This window comes from Oncorhynchus mykiss, chromosome 13, assembly GCF_057628025.1.
Source record: "Oncorhynchus mykiss isolate SJ-2025 chromosome 13, ASM5762802v1, whole genome shotgun sequence".
NCBI classification, from domain to species: domain Eukaryota; kingdom Metazoa; phylum Chordata; class Actinopteri; order Salmoniformes; family Salmonidae; genus Oncorhynchus; species Oncorhynchus mykiss.
The window spans coordinates 81,908,871-81,918,870 of NC_143034.1; the positions used below are offsets into that span (position 1 = coordinate 81,908,871).

The 10,000-nt window shown below is 41.8% G+C and overlaps 1 protein-coding gene across 1 annotated transcript in view; it reads right to left on the bottom strand.

Moving 5' to 3' along the window:
- The window catches only part of grin2aa (glutamate ionotropic receptor NMDA type subunit 2A a), a 346,195-nt gene that overhangs the window by 18,996 nt on the left and 317,199 nt on the right, over positions 1–10,000 (bottom strand). Inside the window, exon 11 of the mRNA XM_090194485.1 lies at positions 1–93. This exon is cut by the window's left edge and continues 68 nt beyond it. Within this exon, the coding sequence (XP_090050611.1) occupies positions 1–93 (93 nt within the window). The remainder of the gene's footprint in view (positions 94–10,000) is intronic.

The following is a 10,000-nucleotide window of genomic DNA, read 5'->3' on the forward strand; positions in this document are numbered from 1 at the left end:
GTTAGGGTAATTCTTCCTGATGTTCCTCTCTGTCGAACCGTTGGGGACCGTCCCAAAACGGAACGGAGGGGAGTACGCATACGGGTTCTGGAACTGGAGAAAGGGGAGGGGGGGGGAGAAGGAGAAGAATGAGAACAGAAAGGACAGGGCTGCAGAGACATCTCTCTGAGAATTAGAGAAAGGACCTCAGAGTAAACAGCCTCAGAGTAAACAGCCTCAGAGTAAAGGACCTCAGAGTAAACAGCCTAAGAGTAAACAGCCTCAGAGTAAACAGCCTCAGAGTAAACAGTCTCAGAGTAAACAGCCTCAGAGTAAACAGCCTTAGAGTAAAGGACCTCAGAGTAAACAGCCTCAGAGTAAACAGCTTCAGAGTAAACAGTCTCAGAGTAAACAGCCTCAGAGTAAACAGCCTCAGAGTAAACAGCCTCAGAGTAAACAGTCTCAGAGTAAAGGACCTCAGAGTAAACAGCCTCAGAGTAAACAGCCTCAGAGTAAACAGTCTCAGAGTAAACAGCCTCAGAGTAAAGGACCTCAGAGTAAAGGACCTCAGAGTAAACAGCCTCAGAGTAAACAGCCTCAGAGTAAACAGCCTCAGAGTAAACAGCCTCAGAGTAAACAGTCTCAGAGTAAAGGACCTAAGAGTAAACAGCCTCAGAGTAAACAGCCTCAGAGTAAACAGCCTCAGAGTAAACAGCCTCAGAGTACAGGACCTCAGAGTAAACAGCCTCAGAGTAAACAGCCTCAGAGTAAACAGCCTCAGAGTAAACAGCCTCAGAGTAAACAGCCTCAGAGTAAACAGCCTCAGAGTACAGGACCTCAGAGTAAACAGCCTCAGAGTAAACAGCCTCAGAGTAAACAGTCTCAGAGTAAAGGACCTCAGAGTAAACAGCCTCAGAGTAAACAGCCTCAGAGTAAACAGCCTCAGAGTAAACAGCCTCAGAGTACAGGACCTCAGAGTAAACAGCCTCAGAGTAAACAGCCTCAGAGCAAACAGCCTCAGAGTAAAGGACCTCAGAGTAAACAGCCTCAGAGTAAACAGCCTCAGAGTAAACAGCCTCAGAGTAAAGGACCTCAGAGTTAACAGCGTCAGAGTAAACAGCCTCAGAGTAAACAGCCTCAGAGTAAACAGCCTCAGAGTAAACAGCCTCAGAGTAAAGGACCTCAGAGTAAACAGCCTCAGAGTAAAGGACCTCAGAGTAAACAGCCTCAGAGTAAACAGTCTCAGAGTAAACAGCCTCAGAGTAAACAGCCTCAGAGTAAAGGACCTCAGAGTAAACAGCCTCAGAGTAAACAGCCTCAGAGTAAACAGCCTCAGAGTAAACAGCCTCAGAGTAAACAGCCTCAGAGTAAACAGCCTCAGAGTAAAGGACCTCAGAGTAAACAGCCTCAGAGTAAACAGCCTAAGAGTAAACAGCCTCAGAGTAAACAGCCTCAGAGTAAACAGCCTCAGAGCAAACAGCCTCAGAGTAAACAGCCTCAGAGTAAAGGACCTCAGAGTAAAGGACCTCAGAGTAAAGGACCTCAGAGTAAAGAACCTCAGAGTAAACAGCCTAAGAGTAAACAGCCTCAGAGTAAACAGCCTCAGAGTAAACAGCCTCAGAGTAAACAGCCTCAGAGTAAACAGCCTCAGAGTAAAGGACCTCAGAGTAAAGGACCTCTCTCTCTCTCTCTCTCTGTCTCTCTTCTGGTCTCCTCTTTCTCTCCTCTCCTCCCTCTCTTTCAGGGTGTGCTGTGTGTCACTCTCTTACGTAACCTGGCGGAACAGATCTCGTCTCCCTCAGTTCCCCTTCCGGCCTGCTCTCCTGTGTCTCTCTCCTTTCAATCTCTCCTCCCTCTCTCTCTCTCTCTCTCTCTCTCTCTCTCGCTCTCTCTCTCTCTCGCTCTCTCTCTCTCTCTCTCTCTTAGTTCCCCTTCCGGCCTGCTCTCCTGTGTCTCTCTCCTTTCTTTCTCTCTCTCTCTCTCTCTCTCTCTCTCTCTCTCTCTCTCTCTCTCTCTCTTTTAGTTCCCCTTCAGGCCTGCTCTCCTGTGTCTCTCTCCTTTCTATCTCTCCTCCCTCTCTCTCTCTCTCTCTCTCTCTCTTAGTTCCCCTTCCGGCCTGTCCTCGGTCCTCTTTCCTCTGTCCTCTTTCCTCTGTCCTCTTTCCTCTGTCCTCTGTCCTCTTTCCTCTGTGCTCTGTCCTCTTTCTTATTCCACTCTTTCCTCTTCTGTCCTCTTTTTTTAAACATCTCACTTTTTCCTCTCGCTTCTCTCTTCTGCTATATATAAGAAAGAAGGAAAACAGCTGAGCTCTCTCTTCTTCAGTCGTCTCCCGTTTTTCTTATATACCCCCCTCTTCTTATATCCCTCCCCCTCTTTCTGAAACTCCTCCCTCTTCTTATATCCCTCCCCCTCTTTCTGAAACTCCTCCCTCTTCTGATATCCCTCCCCCTCTTACTGAAACTCCTCCCTCTCTCTCTCTCTCTCCCTCTCTCTCTCTCTCTCTCTCTCCCTCCCTCTCTCTCTGTCTCTCTCTCTCTCTGTCTCTCTCTCCCTCCCTCTCTCTCTCTCTCTCTCTCTGTCTCTCTCTCTCTCTTTGTCCTCCTCCTACTCCTCCTGTCATCCTGTAATTGTCCCACAGGGAGGATAAAGACAGAGTTGTATTGAACACAATAGATTTTTTTTATTTTCGTCCTCCTTGGTTAGTAAAATGTTCTTCTTCTCTGGGTCAAAGACCATCTAAAGGGGAGGGGCAGGGGGAGGGGCAGGGGCGGGGTTTGGGAACTGACGTCAGATAAAAATACACATAGCGAATCACATCGACCTGTTTTAATCATTCGAATATGTCAATGGTCTTTATATTTATACATATATATATATATATATATACATCATTTAAATACTACATGAATAAATACATAAATTAAGACATATCATTAAGTAAAACCTTTTTTTCTGTTCTATCCAAATTAGTAGGATTTTGACGATTTAAAATGGTCACTTAAAAACAAAAAAATAATCTATGTAACAGATCTTGTATGACAATGTGGCTGTTGAAAGAGAAATCAAATCAAAACTTTATTTGTCAACAACAAGTGTCGACTTTTACCGTGAAAATGCTTTACTTTACAACGAACAGAGCAGTTCAAAGAAGAGTTAAGAAAATATATTTAACCAAATAGACTAAAATATAAAGTCATTATAATAAGTAACACAATAAGACTAACATTAACGGGGCTATATACAGGGTGTTACGGTACAGAGTCAATGTGGAGGCTATATACAGGGTGTTACGGTACAGAGTCAATGTGGAGGCTATATACAGGGTGTTACGGTACAGAGTCAATGTGGAGGCTATATACAGGGTGTTACGGTACAGAGTCAATGTGGAGGCTATATACAGGGTGTTACGGTACAGAGTCAATGTGGAGGCTATATTAAGGGTATTACGGTACAGAGTCAATGTGGAGGCTATATACAGGGGGTACCGGTACAGAGTCAATGTGGAGACTATATACAGGGGGTACCGGTACAGAGTCAATGTGGAGACTATATACAGGGGGTACTGGTACAGAGTCAATGTGGAGGCTATATACAGGGGGTACTGGTACAGAGTCAATGTGGAGACTATATACAGGGGGTACCGGTACAGAGTCAATGTGGAGACTATATACAGGGGGTACCGGTACAGAGTCAATGTGGAGGCTATATACAGGGGGTACTGGTACAGAGTCAATGTGGAGGCTATATACAGGGGGTACCGGTACAGAGTCAATGTGGAGGCTATATACAGGGGGTACCGGTACAGAGTCAATGTGCAGGCTATATACAGGGGGTACCGGTACAGAGTCAATGTGCAGGCTATATACAGGGTGTTACGGTACAGAGTCAATAAGGAGGCTATATACAGGGGGTACCGGTACAGAGTCAATGTGGAGACTATATACAGGGGGTACCGGTACAGAGTCAATATGCAGGCTATATACAGGGGGTACCGGTACAGAGTAAATGTGGAGGCTATATACAGGGGGTACCGGTACAGAGTCAATGTGGAGGCTATATACAGGGTATTACGGTACAGAGTCAATGTGGAGACTATATACAGGGGGTACCGGTACAGAGTCAATGTGCAGGCTATATACAGGGGGTACCGGTACAGAGTCAATGTGGAGGCTATATACAGGGGGTACCGGTACAGAGTCAATTTGCAGGCTATATACAGGGTATTACGGTACAGAGTCAATGTGGAGGCTATATACAGGGGGTACCGGTACAGAGTCAATGTGGAGGCTATATACAGGGGGTACCGGTACAGAGTCAATTTGCAGGCTATATACAGGGTATTACGGTACAGAGTCAATGTGGAGGCTATATACAGGGGGTACCGGTACAGAGTCAATGAGGAGGCTATATACAGGGGGTACCGGTACAGAGTCAATGTGGAGGCTATACACAGGGTATTGCGGTACAGAGTCAGCGTGTGGGAGGAGGGAGGGGGGGTGAACAGGTAAGTCTGGGTAATTTGTACATGTAGGTAGGGGTGAAGTGACCATGTAGAATGTACTGTATTTGTAGTGTATTTTCAAAGTACACGAAAAGGAAACTTAATACATTCAGTTAACTCTGTATACTTACTGCGTAGTAACACTACGTGAATCAAAACCGTAAAAACGTCAAAACGGGAAAAACAAAATAACTCATATAAAACATCTTTCTACGTCAACATACTGGTAACAAACAAACAACACAGAATCAAATCAATACCGATACAATTACGTCTGATCAGAACCGATCACACGTCGTTCCCACGGTGACGGATAGCAGCTCCTTACGTCCTGTCGCAGGAAGCCACTGCTTGACTTGGGTCGGAGCAATTTATCTTATTTTTTTTAGGGGGGGGGGGGGGCGACTGCGTACCGACTCCACTATGAAACAAAGTGGCGTTATCACCGGCTCAGATTCAAAAAAGTTTGATCAAAGCGGAATTAAAATGGGATGAAGGTTCCTACGGTCTTGAGAATTATTATTTTAAGTACAGAGTACTGCTGGTTTTCTGCTCTACCTGATCATTATTATTATTATTAATATTATTATAAGTACAGAGTACTGCTGGTTTTCTGCTCTACCTGATCATTATTATTATTATTAATGTTATTATAAGTACAGAGTACTGCTGGTTTTCTGCTCTACCTGATCATTATTATAAGTACAGAGTACTGCTGGTCTTCTGCTCTACCTGATCATTATTATAAGTACAGAGTACTGCTGGTTTTCTACTCTACCTGATCATTATTATAAGTACAGAGTACTGCTGGTTTTCTGCTCTACCTGATCATTATTATAAGTACAGAGTACTGCTGGTTTTCTGCTCTACCTGATCATTATTATAAGTACAGAGTACTGCTGGTTTTCTGCTCTACCTGATCATTATTAATATTATTATAAGTACAGAGTACTGCTGGTTTTCTGCTCTACCTGATCATTATTATTATTATTATAAGTACAGAGTACTGCTGGTTTTCTGCTCTACCTGATCATTATTATTATTAATATTATTATAAGTACAGAGTACTGCTGGTTTTCTGCTCTACCTAATCATTATTAATATAATTATAAGTACAGAGTACTGCTGGTTTTCTGCTCTACCTGATCATTATTATTATTATTAATATTATTATAAGTACAGAGTACTGCTGGTTTTCTGCTCTACCTGATCATTATTATTATTATTCATATTATTATAAGTACAGAGTACTGCTGGTTTTCTGCTCTACCTGATCATTATTAATATTATTATAAGTACAGAGTACTGCTGGTTTTCTGCTCTACCTGATCATTATTATTATTATTAATGTTATTATAAGTACAGAGTACTGCTGGTTTTCTGCTCTACCTGATCATTATTATAAGTACAGAGTACTGCTGGTTTTCTGCTCTACCTGATCATTATTATAAGTACAGAGTACTGCTGGTTTTCTGCTCTACCTGATCATTATTATAAGTACAGAGTACTGCTGGTTTTCTGCTCTACCTGATCATTATTAATATTAATATTATTATAAGTACAGAGTACTGCTGGTTTTCTGCTCTACCTAATCATTATTAATATAATTATAAGTACAGAGTACTGCTGGTTTTCTGCTCTACCTGATCATTATTAATATTATTATAAGTACAGAGTACTGCTGGTTTTCTGCTCTACCTGATCATTATTATTATTATTAATATTATTATAAGTACAGAGTACTGCTGGTTTTCTGCTCTACCTGATCATCATTATTATTATTATTAATATTATTATAAGTACAGAGTACTGCTGGTTTTCTGCTCTACCTGATCATTATTATTATTATTAATATTATTATAAGTACAGAGTACTGCTGGTTTTCTGCTCTACCTGATCATTATTATTATTTTTAATATTATTATACGTACAGAGTACTGCTGGTTTTCTGCTCTACCTGATCATTATTATTATTATTAATATTATTATAAGTACAGAGTACTGCTGGTTTTCTGCTCTACCTGATCATTATTATTATTATTAATATTATTATAAGTACAGAGTACTGCTGGTTTTCTGCTCTACCTGATCATTATTATTATTATTAATATTATTATAAGTACAGAGTACTGCTGGTTTTCTGCTCTACCTGATCATTATTATTATTATCAATATTATTATAAGTACAGAGTACTGCTGGTTTTCTAATTGATAATTACCTGCACCCAGCTAGTGTCCCAGATCAAAATCATTCCCAAATTAGAAGAGAATAATTTTTTAAAAAGCAGAGGAACTGGCTTTGATGAGGAAAATGTGAATCAACCTGCTTGTCTCCACTGAGTCCAAGAGAGAAACACCAGAAATGTCAACACTCGGTAACGCTGGCCAATCAGCTGTGTCGTGGATGGGATTCTACCGCTGCTAGAGGATCATAAACTGGAGCTATACTGTCAAGGTTCTGTGGGGGAGTTTAAACCTCCTTAGCCCACTGTGTGTGTGTGTGTGTGTGTGTGTGTGTCTGTAGTGTGTGTGTGTGTGTGTGTGTGTCTGTAGTGTGTGTGTGTGTGTGTCTGTAGTGTGTGTGTGTGTCTGTAGTGTGTGTGTGTGTGTGTCTGTAGTGTGTGTCTGTAGTGTGTGTGTGTGTGTGTGTGTGTGTGTGTGTGTGTGTGTGTGTGTGTGTGTGTGTGTGTGTGTGTGTGTGTGTGTGTGCCCCTGCTCTCTGCCCCCCACTCCTCTCTCTCTCTCTCTCTCTCTGATCTAAGCACCATGGATCAGCCGTGTTTCCATCCTGCAGTCCAGCTCTACATCCCAGTGTGGTGTAGGTGTGTGTGCCCCTGCTCTCTGCCCCCCACTCCTCTCTCTCTCTCTCTCTCTCTGATCTAAGCACCATGGATCAGCCGTGTTTCCATCCTGCAGTCCAGCTCTACATCCCAGTGTAGTGTAGGTGTGTGTGTGCCCCTGCTCTCTGCCCCCCACTCCTCTCTCTCTCTCTCTCTCTGATCTAAGCACCATGGATCAGCCGTGTTTCCATCCTGCAGTCCAGCTCTACATCCCAGTGTAGTGTAGGTGTGTCCTGGACCCCAAGCAGGCCGCACAGTAGATGGACCTTTTCACTTCTATTGGTCAACACGATCCACAACGCCTCGAGAGCTTCGTTACTACGGTTACAATGGCGTGGTAAAACAATCATTATTATTATTACGTCCCGGAGAGTTTCCCTCCCCCCCAGGAAATAACTCCAGGCCTCTGTAACAGCCTGATACATCGGGATAAATACGTACCTGGAGATGATTTAAGGACACAAAACAAAAACAGGACATTAGATGTTAATGGAGACAGGATGAGGACAACAGATCCATAGAGGTAGATAGAAGGCCCATGCTAAAACATGTTTTTTGGGGGCACTGGAGTTGTCTATCAAAGTCTATGGGACAGTACCTCCATAGAGGTAGATAGAAGTCCCATGCTAAAACACGTTTTTTGGGGCACTCGAGTTGTCTATCAAAGTCTATGAGACAGTACCTCCATAGAGGTCGATAGAGGGCCTTTCTTTACATCTGTGTCTTAATGGCTTCTGTGACAGCATGGGCAGCGTCATTGAGGGCCTTCTCATAATTTAAGCAAGTAGCCTTGGCTCAAGCCTTGGCTTTGGTCTTTGGTATGACTCGGCCGGGGATCGAACTCCCAACCTTTCACTCTCAAGGACGAGACAAGACCCCTGAGTTTGGTCTCCATTTTAAAAGTAGTTAATTTCTTATTTTTCTTATTTCAGTAAACAAACTGAGCGCCTGCCAAATGAACCTGTTAATTAAAGTCAAGCTTGGTGATTTACTATCAAATTAAAGTCAAGCTTGGTGATTTACTATCAACTGAACCTGTTTAAAGTCAAGCTTGGTGATTTACTATCATCTGAACCTGTTTATTAAAGTCAAGCTTGGTGATTTACTATCAACTGAACCTGTATAAAGTCAAGCTTGGTGATTTACTATCAACTGAACCTGTTTATTAAAGTCAAGCTTGGTGATTTACTATCAACTGAACCTGTTTATTAAAGTCAAGCTTGGTGATTTACTATCATCTGAACCTGTTTATTAAAGTCAAGCTTGGTGATTTACTATCAACTGAACCTGTTTATTAAAGTCAAGCTTGGTGATTTACTATCAACTGAACCTGTTTATTAAAGTCAAGCTTGGTGATTTACTATCAACTGAACCTGTTTATTAAAGTCAAGCTTGGTGATTTAATATCAACTGAACCTGTTTATTAAAGTCAAGCTTGGTGATTTACTATCAACTGAACCTGTATAAAGTCAAGCTTGGTGATTTACTATCAGCTGAACCTGTTTAAAGTCAAGCTTGGTGATTTACTATCAACTGAACCTGTATAAAGTCAAGCTTGGTGATTTACTATCAACTGAACCTGTTTATTAAAGTCAAGCTTGGTGATTTACTATCAACTGAACCTGTTTATTAAAGTCAAGCTTGGTGATTTACTATCAACTGAACCTGTTTATTAAAGTCAAGCTTGGTGATTTACTATCAACTGAACCTGTTTATTAAAGTCAAGCTTGGTGATTTACTATCAACTGAACCTGTTTATTAAAGTCAAGCTTGGTGATTTACTATCAACTGAACCTGTTTATTAAAGTCAAGCTTGGTGATTTACTATCAACTGAACCTGTTTATTAAAGTCAAGCTTGGTGATTTACTATCAACTGAACCTGTTTATTAAAGTCAAGCTTGGTGATTTACTATCAACTGAACCTGTTTATTAAAGTCAAGCTTGGTGATTTACTATCAACTGAACCTGTTTGTTAAAGTCAAGCTTGGTGATTTACTATCAACTGAACCTGTTTATTAAAGTCAAGCTTGGTGATTTACTATCAACTGAACCTGTTTATTAAAGTCAAGCTTGGTGATTTACTATCAGCTGAACCTGTATTAAGTCAAGCTCTGTGATTTTCAGGCTCCTCTGCAGTTACGGAATGTTAAACTAAGCAGTGTAATCCATTGGCTGATCCTTCCTAATGACCCGGATGGAGTTATGTGAACGACCCTTCCTTAACCCACAGGAAGTCCCACCCAGTTGACTACTTAAAAAAATTGTGAATGTCCTCAATGTCTCTGGCCCATGCTAAAAACAGGCTTTGTGGGCACTAGAGCTATCTATCTACGTTTATGGGACAGTAGGTCCATAGAGGTAGATAGAGGGCCCATGCTAAAAACAGGCTTTGTGGGCACTAGAGTTGTCTATCAAAGTCTATGGGACAGTACCTCCATAGAGGTAGATAGAGGGCCCATGCTAAAAACAGGCTTTGTGGCATTAGAGCTATCTATCTACGTTTATGGGACAGTAGGTCCTTAGAGGTAGATAGAGGGCCCATGCTAAAAACAGGCTTTGTGGGCACTAGAGTTGTCTATCAAAGTCTATGGAACAGTACCTCCATAGAGGTAGATAGAGGTCCCATGCTAAAAACAGGCTTTGTGGCACTAGAGCTATCTATCTACGTTTATGGGACAG